The sequence below is a fragment of the Lonchura striata genome, chromosome 1, assembly GCF_050655825.1.
Source record: "Lonchura striata isolate lonStrDom1 chromosome 1, ASM5065582v1, whole genome shotgun sequence".
NCBI lineage: Eukaryota > Metazoa > Chordata > Aves > Passeriformes > Estrildidae > Lonchura > Lonchura striata.
Window position 1 is genome coordinate 46,211,665 of NC_140703.1, and position 15,115 is coordinate 46,226,779.

At 40.2% G+C, this 15,115-nt stretch overlaps 1 protein-coding gene across 5 annotated transcripts in view; it reads right to left on the reverse strand.

Annotated features, from left to right (window-relative positions):
- Window positions 1–15,115, reverse strand: part of EXPH5 (exophilin 5) — a 36,977-nt gene that overhangs the window by 9,370 nt on the left and 12,492 nt on the right. For 3 of the 5 annotated variants that reach the window (XM_085576025.1, XM_021529378.4, XM_085576036.1), the window contains 3 exons: window positions 9,966–10,123; window positions 5,677–5,821; window positions 1,031–1,079 (listed from right to left, as the gene is read on the reverse strand). In XM_085576025.1, the coding sequence (XP_085432151.1) occupies window positions 1,031–1,079; window positions 5,677–5,821; window positions 9,966–10,123 (352 nt within the window). Of the gene's footprint in view, window positions 1–1,030; window positions 1,080–3,690; window positions 3,889–5,676; window positions 5,822–9,965; window positions 10,124–15,115 lie in introns of those variants that run through there. The other 2 variants (XM_021529380.3, XM_085576047.1) reach the window with 2 other exon arrangements.

Below are 15,115 nucleotides of genomic sequence, written 5' to 3' on the forward strand. Positions count from 1 at the left end.
CTCAATTTAGTTTTTCACAATCACTTCTTCCTTGACCAGTGTATTTTAAAATTCAGCCACTGACCTCCCAACAGAGATTTAATAATTTAACACTACAGTCCGTTTTCTTCTAGGAAGACAGCACTTAGTGGTAAAAGTGGGGAAAATGTCATCCTATTCCCCATCTGTGTTTGGATTACATGTTAAACTGAGAGGTTCTATCCCACCCATATTTCTCTGCTTTATTTCTTTGTTTTTGAAATATGAGAGAAGGGTGGTGACCATTTTACATCTTCCATGCCTTTGATTATACACTGCATACCTTCTTAGTCCCCTCTGTGGTTATGCCACCCAACTGAAGATAAGGAAAAACATGTTAGTAATACAGAGTAATACAATAATTAAGATAGAAAATATAATCCTTGGAAGAAAACTTGGTATTTCAACAGCATGCACTTAAATTACATCAGAAATAAATCTGTTGTTTTATCCTTAAAATGGGCTTGTGCTTATAAAATGGAACATCCATCCATCCATCCATCCATCCATCCATCCATCCATCCATCCAAAAAAAATTCCTACTTCAAATTTACATTTACATGGTAACTTTGTGCATGGAAATGTTGCATAAGAGGTTCTAGCTTACTGTCTGCCCAGTTTTTCATCCTTGTACAAATGAAATGAAACAAAGTAAATATACTAGATTATTATTTAGTGTGAGTTTTGATCTATTTAAAGGTTGGTTACAGTAGCCAAAATACATGAAGGTCCTGACCTAGGAAAAGATCCATGCAATTATTCTGTCATTATGAGAGAAGTGAAATCTGCATAACTTTATGTAGGGCCTAGCTAGGATAGCTTTGGATTTTAACAGACAAGCTCAGTCTACTACATGTAACAAGTTCACAACACAGACATTTTACTCAGTATTTAAAACAAGAACTGCAAGAATACTATTTAAACAGATGTTAAAGCAACAGCCTACACCAAGGGGACTACTTTTTGAAAAATTGCACAAACATTGCAGACAAGAAATTGATAAGCTACTTACCGTTGCCATTTCTTCCACTTTTGAGGGTGGGCTAGCAGAACTGTCATATCTGTAGGCAGAGGGATTTACATGTTGGCTTTGAAAAGGAACTTGCTGTAATTTCATCAGGTAGCAAATATCCAGCGGCTTCTCATTTTAACAACTATTGAGAAGCATCTGAAGAAAACTTGCCCTATGAAGAATTCATCCTTACCTCCCTCCTGCCAAAATCCTGCTAAAATAAAGTGCTGGGAAAATGTACTATTCAATTTGGCCTCGTCAGCTTGCAAACTTCCTAACTGCACAGCCAAAAATGAACTCAACCTACTGACATCCCAGTATCTGCAAGAGCCATAAAGTAGTTGTTTCAATCTAACATTATGGTAAGATGGTATTAATTCTTTTTTCAAACAACAATAATTTAGTAGGTACTACTCATAGTCTAAGTTATATACTTGTTAAGTTCTGATTGGTTTGCATCTGCAATTCTATTGTTTTTCTCTTCCATTTCACCCTACTCAGATGCAGAGCTGTGCTCTGTCCCTGCAAAGGAGGAGAGACAGACAGCAGATTGGTTTTGGTGTGAACTTTGGAACTTGCCACTACTCACCCAAAACAGCCTTTATTTACCAATTTTTAAGGCATGGTAGAGGGCTCATCTGCTTTCCTAAGCTATTTAAGGCTGCAGGGGTTTGGCAGAGAACTGGCTCGAGCGTCTGTGAGTAATGCAGTGGTTAGAACAAGCCGAGAAGCCCTGAACATAAAAAGTACTCTGTTTGATGGGGTGACTTGCAGACAAATACAAAATAAACGAAAGAAACAAGAACGGGACTAGACTTCATTGAGTCTATTTGAGTCTGCAGATCCTTGTTTTACAACTAAGCAAACCCAGTCCCTTCAAAAGCCCTGAAGGAAATGTTCAGCCTGTGCTGATTGCTAATTCTTCCTTGTCTAAGAAACTGTTTTTTCCCAGGAAATTAATTCTTGGGAGAAAATAAAGTAGGGAAAGATGGTTCTGCTCAGTCCTGTTTGTCTCAAAGTCTTTTTGAATGACCTTGTTCTTAGGCTCTTAAAGCCTCCCTGTGCTCAGGTAGACTACTTTATTGTGCTTCAACAGCAAGTATAAACCGGCTTGTTGGCAAGTTCTTTGTGGCCCAGCCTTTCCTCCCGAAGTGCTTTGTCATTTGTTTGCAATGTGCTTGCAGGCAGGGAAGAACAGTTGAAAGGTGCAATTTGTTTTTGGTTCTGTAATTGTGAAGTGTAAAACCAGGATTCCTCTCTGACATGGGGTCCAACTGAAACCAAACAAGCCTGTTGACTTCAGCAGGCTTAGGATTTGGCTAGACAGTCTGAGTCTGAAATTCCTAATTTTTCCTTGTAGCTCTGAATAAAAACAGCCATTAAATCAGGGGGGTACCTCTCCCTTTGAATGAAGTTTACAGAACCAAAACTCAGAAACGTATGTTGCTTTTCCTTTAAACGTAAATAAAGTTGTGCTTTAATGCTTTCAAAACAAATTAAGAACACAACTTATGTTTCAGAGCTTTTACAATTATTTCCTGCAAATTAAGTTCAGTAAAATCCTGTGGCTTAGCAAGTTACTTTAGTTTTACTTCTATGCATAACAAAAATGCAAAAGCTTTGTTAGAAGCTTTCTTCTTCAGCTTTACTGTGCAAAGCCGCTCTTCAGCAAAGCCCAAGAGCACAGAGCTCTCCCACTTGATGTTGTATTAATTGTTCCTTGCAACGAACCTACGTGAAGTAGACATGTTAGTTAGAAATGTCAGTTAGAAATGTCTTCTGGTAGTCTAGGCAAAATTTAAATTTTCATTTGCACCTCTGGCACTATTGTAAATTCATCTGTGTCTTTATTGTCACTGTTCTCTCAGAAATAACTGGTCATTTAATCCTGCTTTATTTTTCTCCCTGCTAACTTTTACCGACAAGGTTATTTTAATCTTTTCCTATGCCAATCTCTCCATTTCCAAACTGCCTTATTATTTTCTATTAACTGTTTTAAATTTTCCAGCATTTCAAAATTAAATATTTTCTTACTTTCAGAGAAATACTGCTTAATTTTAGGAAACTTCAGTTTCTTTTTTGGTTAATGACACTAAACAATGTTTACATTATTTTGTACACAATGCATACACACATATTTGTAAATATTGTCTATTATCCATAAACAGGAAAAAAGCTAAATTTATGTTCAAGTTCAGAAATATTTGCCATCTGGAAAATACTCCTCAATATGGAAAATGAGAAATTGTATTTTCTACTTTTCCACTTACATACATATGTATCTTTTAAATGACAATCAAATGTAAGATTAAAAGTAAAAGATGACTATCACGACTGGTAACAACAATAAAAATCTATGAATTAAAATCTGCTGTAAATTAGTACTTCCACAGAGGCAAGGCACCTGTCTTCCCCAGGCTACCACCAAGCTGTCTAATGTCAGTATAATCTATTTTCTTCAAAACTATTCTTATCAGTACTACATAAAAAGCCAACTAAAATCCAAACGCATAACTCACATAGGCTGAAAACACAATTAAACAGCATTTTTGTCCAGGATGAATCACAGTTACATATATAGAAAATAGTAAGGATGATTTCAAGAACTGACACCTTTAAACCGAAAGTGATCAAACTGCCTTCAGACTACAGTTACAAACCTTTTATTAGCATCTTCTGTATCTCCATGTAAGTGCACTCCTTCCTGCAGCATCCATAATTTATTCTCACAGTAGAACACCACCGCAGCTGCCGAAACTGTCTCTCCAGAACTGAAAGGACCCTCTAACCAGCCATTAATGTTTCGCCATTGAAAAGCTTCTGCCAGTTAGGCTTACTTACAGGATTTACAGTGCTGCGTCTTATAGTGTTTCACTAGCTCTCCAAAATAACTCTACCTGGTGAGAGGCAGATTATTTCAGTGCTTTGCCTATGCATAAAGCAAACCACATGCCACGGCAACACCTAGAAGAGGGTGGGGGAAGTTTTCAACAGAGAGGCGTGACTAGAAAATGTAGCAATCAGCTCAGTTACACGTCAGGATTGACTTGTTTATTTTTCAAGTTATGCTCGATCAAAGGCATCTGAGCCCGAGATACGATAGATTTTCCATGGAAAAGCCAGATAAACACACAAGAAAAGCTGATGTAACAAGTAGGCACGGTTTGGTTTTTTTTTTGCCTTCTTAAATTAAGAAATCATTTCAGTGCTTAGATTCTACAGCAAAGGCTCGACCTTCTTATGTGCATTGGCTACCTCACTGTGCACCAGGATAAAGCACCATTGAAATCTGATTCTCAGTTACACAAGTGTCCCTTTATTCTTCAGCAAAGACTGTGGCCCAGCGTTTCTGTGTTCCAGGATGAGAGGCATTGCCAGGTCACAAGAAAGTGGAAGGAGCAGATGACAGGTATGGAGCAGTGTTAACAATGCATGTTCTTTTTCTGTGTTGTGTTGTTATGTAAGAGAATTATTACCAGTGAAAATCCACAAAGCTAACCTCACAGCCTCTACTTAAACTTATTAAATCTCCTGCTTTGATATAAACACTCCACAATAGCAAGCTGTCTGTTACAAAACCTACGTATCAGACTAATCATAACTTCTTTAGAGGCTTGCATTCCCTGTCATTGTTTCTTACAGCTGTTCCTTGTCTTGCCATCATGCCAGCAGGGAGCCCCAGGCACAGACCACAATAGCAATCTGAGACTCACTGAGCAAAAATCAGCTTTTTGTACCAAAGATCTTGCACCTTTATACTTACATTTCATAGCACTGCACAATGCAGCTCTTCCTGTGATTGCCAGTCCCAAACATTACTCTAAGATGCACAAAAGAATAGTAAGCCTTCATTCACATGTTGCTGATCTACGGCCACATGGGACAAAAGTTAAGAGAGATCAAGCAGCCTAACCAGACTGACTATAGCTTCCCCTCACCCCTTTTCCTCTGAACAGCAGCTTCAGCCCTGGGAATGGCAAAGGAGTATGATGCTCTTCAAAGAGCAGGTCTAGAGCTGCATATGAGACCAATTTTGGTTCAGATTCAAAAACCAAAGTAAACCAAAGCAAACCACAGTACTGAAACCAAAGCACAACAAAGAAAGCACAGAAGGCAAAAGGGCTGAGAGCTGTCCGGTTTGCCTGGCTGGAGCTAAAGCTGCAGGGCTGCCTCTAAGCTGCCTCTGGGCTAGAAATGGTGGGAACTGATGCAGCAGAGCTGCCTGGGGCCAGTACTCTCTGCCATGACTTGGAAAAGCTGTGCTTTCCTATTGTATCACAGCCATAGGGCACCAGATCCCCATGCACCTTACACCGTGTCCTTGAGACAGAATGAAACAGGATCCAGCTGCTGCTAAGTCTACAGTCTTCCATATACTTTAAGTCTTTATGCAAAACCTGAGCAAAATAGGTTTAGCCAAGAGACTCCACCTACTACTACTGACTTAGTTCTCTTTCTTCCGACATAATACAGATAATCTCTCATTACAGGACCAAGTAAAATCCCAGCCTTCCCAATGAGGTAAAAAGCAAGAGACTGAAATATAATTTAACAAAATTTTCTAAAACTTTAGAACTTTTTTCTAAACCACAGAACATTTTTTTTTTTTAAAGCTGGAAATAATATATGTTCTGATTATAGCTCACCGTGGTTGCTTCTGAGTCTGGGTTTTCCTTGATCTTCTAAAGGAGGAAAGCCAAGCAAAAGGTGATCTGAACCCCAGAAAGGAAGCTGAAGTGTTCTTTTGTGCTTGAGGATTTGTGCGGGATGACATTTTTATTTCTTGATGACCTAAAAATGTGATAAAAAGTAGATTTGCTTCAAGTTCTTAATAAATACAGTATTAATATATACATAAATGTTATATCTTAATAAACAATTTTATTTTGCTTATCTTTTATGTCAGGTAAATCCAGTTTTGACATTTTTGGACAGACTATGTGACATACATGCTAATAATGACTAACTAGAAGCCAGAGAAAGATAAACAGGTCTAAAGTTCCAAAATGTATTATTTATTTTGGGTGATAAATGTGAGATATATGAGGCTGATTTTCACAAAGTAATCAGAATTCAATTACTTGAAAATCATACCTTTTTTAAAATACAGGAAAATCAAACATTTGAAAATTGAGGCACCCACAATCATTACTCACTTTCTTTTTACATTAGTAAGAAATATGTGACTACCCAGAATATACAATGACCTAACTGACTGTAATGTAACTACAAAACACTAATGCAGACTAACATGTCCTCTGTATCACAGATTTCCTTACAACAGGACTCCTGTTGCCATTTGGGTACCTTTTTTTTCTGCTACTAACTGCATATCACATCTGTATTTTCAATGCAAGATATCGTGAATGATTCCTTTGGGAAGGTTATGACTTGTTTTCTTCAAATAAAACATAAATTCAGTCTGCCTGTAAAAGCAGCTGGCATTTGGTGGGAAGATGATGAGTATTGCTTATAGATAAAGGAAAGAAACAGCAGGATCTGCACCACACTGGAGGATACAAGGAAACAAGATGTCACTCAGGAATAAGGCATTACATTTTTTTTTCCCATTTAAAGCAACCCATGCCTGAAACAATATAACAGCCTGAAAATGGCTGATCCAATGAGTGTAGGAGAAAGCAAACCCAGAAATTAGGGCAAAGTGTCATTTATAACAATAGCAAGGGGCAGCATTTTGGACATTGTCCAAAATGAAGTGAATACTTCAGGTCAAGTGATTTAAATCTTGTGTGTAATACATGGCTTTCCCTTCAGTGACAATCTCTGTGTACTTCAAAATGCCTCATTCTTTACCCCTTTCAGAGCCTAATCTCTTGATGGCATTGACTTAACAATGCAGGTGACATCAAGAGAGTCCTAATAGCACTGCCATATCCAGGGTGGTCTAGGGATGTAGACAAAACAAAGCTTCCAGGTAGAAGTAGTACATTTTATTTAGCCAGCTTATACGGTTGGAAATATGAGACAAGCCTCTGAGGCACACAAGCGCTTCTTCAGATCTGAAACAGAAACAGGTGCTTTAAAATTTAAATACAAGATAATAGTTACACAGAGTTTAGTCAATTAGACCATCTCTGAAAGAGAAAAACAGTACGTAGCTGAGGACTAGAGGAGATGTTGGGGATAAAAGGTCAGGGAAGACTGAGATCTGTTCTGTTAAGGTATGTAGTATGAGAAGAATGTTTAAAGTTTCACTTTTATTTGGAAATGCATTACTCTACTTCAAGTGGTTAAGAAGCACAAATAGGAGAAGGTCAATGAAAAACATGCAGAAGTGTGAATGGAATAAAAGCATATATTAGGCATGAGAACTATCTGGAGAGAAGATGAAAGACAGTATAGAATACCATGCTTTTTATAGAGACACCATGTTTCTTGTGCATGTTCATTTTGGATGGGCATCAGGACCTGTGAAATGAGATTTCAAGAAATTGCTTCCCGGTCAGGCCAACTTTTCAGGCTTTGACACTCACCCTGATAATAAGCACTAGTATGCCTTTAGCCCAGTGTTACCAGAAAAAAGTTTTCCACTAGTATAGTCAAACCTTTCTCACCCAAAGTCATCTACTTATTCCAAATGTCATTTAGGTGCTTTTAGGTTATTAAGAAAACTAGGCAAAACCAAATTTTCTGGTGTTGGTTTTGGCCAGTATAGTTATTTTTTTCCATAGATGCTTGCATGGGCTGTGTTCTGGATTTGTGCTGGAAGCAGTGTCGGAAATACAGGGATGTTTTGGCCACTGCTGAGCAGCACTTACACAGTTAAGGCCTTTCCTGCCTCTCAGCCCACCCTACAAGCACGTGTACTCAGTGTGCACAAGGAGCAGGGAGGGGACACAGCTGGGACAGCTGCCCCCAGCTGACCCAAGGGACATTCCAGACCATACAGCACCATGCTCAGTGTAGAAGGCTGAGGGGGAAAGCAGGAAGGGAGGATGTTCAGAGTGATAGTGTTTGTGTTCCCAAGCAACCACTGGGCATGATGGAGCCCAGCTTTCCTGGGCACAGCTGAACACCTGCCTGCCCGCAGGAGGTGGTGACTTAATTCCTTGGTTTGCTTCCTCATGTGCAAAGCTTATCCTTTACCTATGAAAATGTCTTATTTCAACTCATGAGTTCTCTCACTTTTAGCCTCTTGCCCATCCTGATGGGGGTCAAGTGAATGAGGGTGGTGCTTAGTTGATGGCTGGGGTTAAACCACAGGAGTTCTTTAGGATGCTCAGTGTAAGGCTTGAAGTGTTTGAGATAACAATATATCTCAGTGGAATGTGCTAGACTGAATTTATTACTGTTCTTGCTTTTTAGCTATTAGTTGACAGGCTCCAGTGCTTGCCATGGGGCTTACTTGCCAGGCTGTAAATTAGAGCCTAGTGCTCCTTGGTGGAATGGTTATGTGCCATGGTTATGGTGTACCTCTGAAGAGATTGTGACTGGGAATAAGTCTGTAGAAGGTACACCTCAAAGAATCTGTGGTTGTGCATGTGGTCATCAAAGCGGCCATGGATAAGCCCATGACAGGGGGGCAGGGACTGCAGCCATGGGTAAAGCCACGTTGGAGTGGGTGCATTTCTGAAGGCATTGTGGCCATGGAGAAGGCCATGCTGGAAAAGGTGCACCTCAGATGGACTGGGGCTGTGGATAAGTCCATGCTGCAGAAGTATATCCCTGGAGAAGCTGTGGCTCTGCTTGGAGTATATATACACCTGAGACACTGCAGTATATGGGTAAGTCCAAGCTGGAGCACACACAAGGTGACGGCAATGGGGTGGTTAATGGGGATATACTGGATAGTGTGGGACCTCAGCTTGATGTAAATGGCATGGAATAAGGAGTAAAGAATGTGCTGGATTTGGCTGTTATAATTACTTATGTCCATAGTAGCTAATAGGGGCTACGTTTTGGACTTGTGCTGAACAGTGTTGGTAATTCAGAGATGTTTTCCTTCTGCTGAGCAGGGCTTACATTGAGCCAAGGCTTTTCTACTTCTCACCCCACCTCATCAACGAGTGAAATGGGGGCGCACAAGGAGGCAGGAGGGGACACAGCTGGGACAGCTGGCCCCAGCTGACCTGGTGGATATCCCATACCATACGGCATCATACTCAGCACATAAAATCTAAGTGAAGAAGAAGGAAGGGGGGACATTCACAGTGAAGGCATTTGTCTCTTCAAGTCACCATTACATGTGATGGAGCCCTGGAGATGCTGAACACCTGCCTGACTGTGGAGAGTGGTAATGAAGGCCTTACTTTGCTTTATTTATAAAATAAATATAAGTTTATTTATAAACTGCCTTTACCTCAATTCACTTTTAGCCTCCCAATTCTCACCCCCTTCCACAGTTGAGGGACTGAGTGGCTGTGTATTGCTTTGCTGCCAGCTGGGGTTAAACCACAACCTTTTGTACAATGCAGACATCACTGCTTTCTCTGGGAAACTACCACTGTATTTGCTATAATTATAGCATTTTCATTTTGATTAATAAAGACATTTTTTACAGTGAGAACAATTAATCACTGGAACAGCCTCCTCAGGGACATGGTAAAGTCCCCGTCACTAGAGGTTTACAAGATGTGACTGCAAACAGTGCCAAATAATCTCATCCAGGTTCCCTTTCCTATGAATAACTGGACCTGAATATCTTCTGATATCCTTCCAACCTGGACCATACTATGATTCTAATTATGGCATAAAAATATCAGTGATTTTCTGTTGTGAATCCCATCTCTGCTTTTAACAGAACCTGCTCAAAGAAACACACCCATTTTGAAAATACATCTTTAGTAAAACTATGATATGAGAAGAAGCTCAGTGCAATTTCAGAAACTCCTTAGCTATTACACTCTGACATGCCATAAGACATTGGTTTGGTGACACTATTATAAAGATGAGGAAATGGACAAATGCAACTCACTGGTGTTTTTGCTCTTCCTTAGCTGATGCTCTAACGGTGGTTTTAACATTCTATTGACATCAATGTAATTCTGAAATTTTCTTCTTTTTATTTCTTCAAACCATTCTCCTGTCACTCCCTGCAGCCCTTTTTCAGACTTCTTTCTCTTGAGAAGTTTGCTAAAAAGGAAAAGAAATTAAAACATTTTAGATATTACAGGGCCATCATTAGGAACTCTCCCTTTTTTTCATGAAAGTATTTACAGTATATCTCTACATATAATGATTTTTACAAAGTCAGTGACACATGATACATTCACAGCAATCACATAAAAGTTTTAGTGACAGCAACATTCTACTGTTTCACAAATGAGATTATGGGACCAGGTTAAGTGAATGACTCATTATGCTTGCATTATTCTCTTCCTTGAGGAAGTGCATCTTTTTTCCTTGAAAAAATAAGGCGATCCATACACATTCTAAAACTAACTGAAAGCAAGATTAAGTTGATCAAATAATCAAATTGGAATAAATAACACTCTAAATAAAGCAATTTTTTAGATAATTATTCACTCATCTAAATAGAAGCAATAACAAGATTATTTTTATTTTCTAAGGGTAGATCACTGACGCCCTGACAATGAAGAGTCCACTACACATTTTCCATGCAAAGGAGAACAGTAAATTGAGAATTCAGCTAATAGATATTCCTGAAACATGTTCAACAAGTTTATCACATTTTCCTGTTTCCTTGATGCATAGTGATTCTGCTTGTGTTCAATATGGATGAAGGCAACTAATAATGAATATGAATGTTCTGCCACACTGAGGTGCAGCCTGAGCAAACTACACACATGTGGCTGCAACTGAAGAAGATACTTAATAGCAAGTTCAGATTTTAGACCAAGAGGTCATATGAATGAATTGTGTAGTTGGACAGAAAAGAGCAAGGTACAATTGCAAAGGAGTGGGAGCAGTGCAAGGGACATGCAAAATTACTTGTTTTCAAATTACATTACACTAGCATTGAAAGTATAGATGCAAATACAGCAAATCCACACCCCCAACTGATTCTGATGGCAACAAAACATGGCTTTGGCACAGCCTGGAGATGTAATACCAATGTTTGAGCAAGGCTTTCATGTAAATCTGCCTCCTTAATCAGTGGTAAAAATCTGTGTCCAGGAATACAGATGCTCTCAGACAACTTAAGTTGCTTCAGTTATCAATTTAAATAAAAACTCACCTGAGACAATACTACTTCACAGAACAAACCTGAAATACCTGAAATTAAACATCTAGTCTAGAAATTGATATATTTTGATCTGGAATTTATAGAATTCATTGCCCATACTAGCCTAGCCCCTATTGTGCATCTGGTGGCATCTGATGGACAGGAAGGCTGGAGGGAGACATTTTTGGGAAATGAGTATTTCCCTTGAAGAAGATTACACAGCCACATGCACAAGTACTAGCCATTCCAAATAAACTTGTTACAAAAGCAAAAATGTTAATGATCACAGATATTACCGCACCATGGGAGTGACTCAACACCGTAAATACATTGTGCAGCCTGGAACGCAGCCTAGCACTGATGTGAAACAGGAGGGGATGAACAATGTGCTCTCGAGAGCCAACTCCATGACCTCACTCCTGTGACCTTACCAAAGGGGATCCAAGATACTGGGAGGAGTAAGAGCATAGAGAGGAAAGCATGAGCTGCTTGGGAAGTGGCTGCCGCCACAGCGCCTGCCGGGAAACAACCCTGGGCAGTTCTGCTGAAGTCCCGAAAGCGGAGAGCGCCTGTTCCGACCCATCCCCGCGGGCGTTCAGCACCCCCGGCCGAGTCGCTCCTGCCGCGGGAGGGAAGCGGCGCCGGGACCGCCGCTCCCGGGGCAGCCGGCGGGCGGGGCCCTGGCGCCCCCCGGCGGCGGCCGCCGGCAGCACCGCCCCGCGCCCGCTCCCGGCGCGTCCCGGGGCAGCGCCGCCACCCCGAGCGCCCGCGGCCGGGAAGCGACAGACGGACAGGAACAGCTGTTTGCTGCACATTTACGCATTCCAGAGCAAAGGGAAACAGAAAAAACCCGCAGTCACTCTAACATCGGCCATACCAGGCACTGCACGAACACGCCTTGCGCTGAGAAACTGAGTTAAAGTCTTGCACAAACACTGACTTCAGTGCTTAAACACTGTAAAGTCTTTAATGGTGCATGCTTGGCATTATATCTAGTCGTTATCTCTGAATAGGCTGCTTTTGAATTGTGCTGTCATGCCCAACTCATCAAATAAATCCTTTAAACTGCTTGTGCATATTTGTATTTATACACACACAGAGGCATACATTGAACCCTATATATGTAGTTATTGGATACGATACACGATACATAGCTGCAGTATTGCACGACTATTAAGTATTTCTCCTTGCGTGACTCCCAGCCAAACCACATCATTTCCCTACATACCTGCTCTGTCAAGTTTACGTGCCCCCTCACGATACTAATGAATGCCAATTGTGAGCCAGAAGGAAAGCCCATCTCACGAAACAATTACAGGAGGAGATGGTATCTGCACTCAGTATTGCAATGAACCTGCCTCTGAGGCAGCACTATTGGTACTCGGATTACACATTATGTGTTGAGACACTGCACCTTGGAAGTGTCAAAACAACTATTGCCCTCCAAACCAAATGTACTAATCCTGCTTCCCAGTCTGCTCCATCTATCCTTACTCTTCATTTGCCTACAGCTATTCTGTACACTTGGAACCACTACTTTTTGAGAGGAGACAACATCATTGTGACTGGGAAAAATATCTATAAACTACTGTGGGATTGAAGGCAAATCCATTTCCAGGATTACTTAAAGCAGACTGCTCCACAAATCAGTGCAGGCAGCAACCCTAAATGACCTCACAGGCTCATTATCTTTTCCCATCTATTATTCTACACAGCATCTAAACCAATGAATCACTCAGGAGCAACTTCTTTGCACTGTTTTTAAAAACATCTCTCTTCCTTATTGGCAGAAGGATGTCCCAGTATTTCTTACAGACATCTCCAGGGAAAAGTTACCCTAAATGTTTGTATGCTCTAGACTTTCATGTGGGTTATCATAAATACTGTCAATAGATGTGTAGCGTCCCCTGCCACTTCCTTTTAGGATAATAGGGAGCTTTAATTGTTACTGCAAGAGGAAAGGCATTTTCCATACCATCTTCACTCTGAATATAAAGAGGAACACACGTGTTCAAGGTAGTAGAAACTGGGTTGCCAAGTAGGACATTTGGGGACAGCACTTGTTTGCAGAGGACAGAGGATTCAATCCCATTTTTGCTAAAGCAGAAATTATTATTCCTACTGAATTTAGCAGAGCAGGATTTGGCCCTAAAGGACTCTTACCACACACGTCATAAGAGAACAGATAAGCAGCAACTACAAAGAATGAGGAATTGAACCAGGTGAAGAATAAACAGATCAAATTTGCTCATTGGATCAAAGTTCTCAGTGTCTGAAAATACAAGACTGAAAGGATTGCAGGAAAAAAATAGTGTTGAAAGCATTGGATAAAAAGATAACTTGCAGTAACCTAAACCAAGCTTTTCTCTTTACTCTGTTCATATTCCTTGCTTTGTCAGGAAGAAAAGGCTAGAGATGTTAAAAATCAGTGTCTGAAGAACCTGTTCTTTCCTAAATATGTTTAAGTTCAATTTATTCCCTTCCCACCACTTTGTACATTATGCTGCACTGGTGAACTGTACAGCTCCATCATTTCTATGACCAGCTATTTTTCTAGAAAACTCTGGCTGCTGTCACAGCCACTAGTAGGTCTAAAACGCTATCCTGGGACGACTTTATGATGCTGCATTGTATCCCCATTCGTCTGTTTAGCCCAGAAATAAGTTCTGCACCTTTAAAACTAGATCTGACAGCGAAGTGGGGGGAAGAAGGAAAAGTGGTGGAATTCTTTTCGCGGCTGTATTCAAAACACAGAGGTAAGCAGTGCTCTCAGAGTCCTTTGCTCAGCAGACAGACGCGGAGATTTTCCTTGCTGTTTTCGCTGGTTTTTCCTCTCGTTAGCTGAAGCCAGAAGGGCTTTTTGGAATTGTCCAGCCATTGTTCGGTCCGGGAACACCAGGACTATTGTCCGGGGCCCCCACCAAGCTGCACTGTGGCCGGGACACCGAACCCGAGCCCCGGAGAGACTGAGAGAAAGCCGAGGCCACAGCCACTGAAAGGACTCTGAACTGACAAAGGACTCTCTCTGAATGTGCCATCTCTTCAGAACAACGAGAGGTTCCATTGTTTAATATTTTTCATTTTCTCATGTTTGTAAATACTTTGCTTGTTAAATAAACAGACTTTTCTACTTTTCTCGAAGGAGGTTTATCACCTGAATAGGTGGGGGAAAGAGCCACTGAATTTTGTGTTTTAGGGAATATCCCTTTGGACATTCCCTTCCAAATTTGTCCCAAACCAGGACAAATGCATATGCAAGTATATTTTCTTACTTATAGTTCCTTATAATTTTATGGAAACAATTTAAAGACATACTTCCAAGTTGTCATCTTATTTAGAAAAAAGGGGACAAGAAGTGTTACTGACAAAAGGCAAAGGCTACCACAGGTGAAATAATTTTAAAAAATTATTATCTGTCATTTCCTAGATACGTATAATAGGAATAACAACAACATTTTGGTTTCCAAGGTGCCAGAGAAACTCCTGTGGCAGGTTAATCCTACCAGGAAGAAAAACAATGAGTCAACATACTCTTTCCTAGCACGTCAGACACACAACAGGTCTGTTTTCTAAAGCAGTCTTTAGTCTTAGTAGCTGGTATACTTTTACTCATGTTAAAGCATGTTTTGTTTATTTTTCTTTCTTACTGTTGTCTGTTTGGCTAATAAAAATTATCCAAGTCAGCCTCATTATTACATATAAGACATTATGCACAAGTAGATGAATCACAGAGGAAAAAAGACTCCCATGTTTTGGTTGTACATACTACAAGACAATGTAAAAAAATCTAACTGAAATTCACTTATTTTTTAATTTGATATTTGTAAAATTAAGCAATTCTGCAGTAATTCTCTGAAAAGTTAAGGTCTCCTCTATTTTGATGAACAAAATGTGTTGCCAATCAATAATGCTTGAATAAACCTGCTAGGTTGTTGATG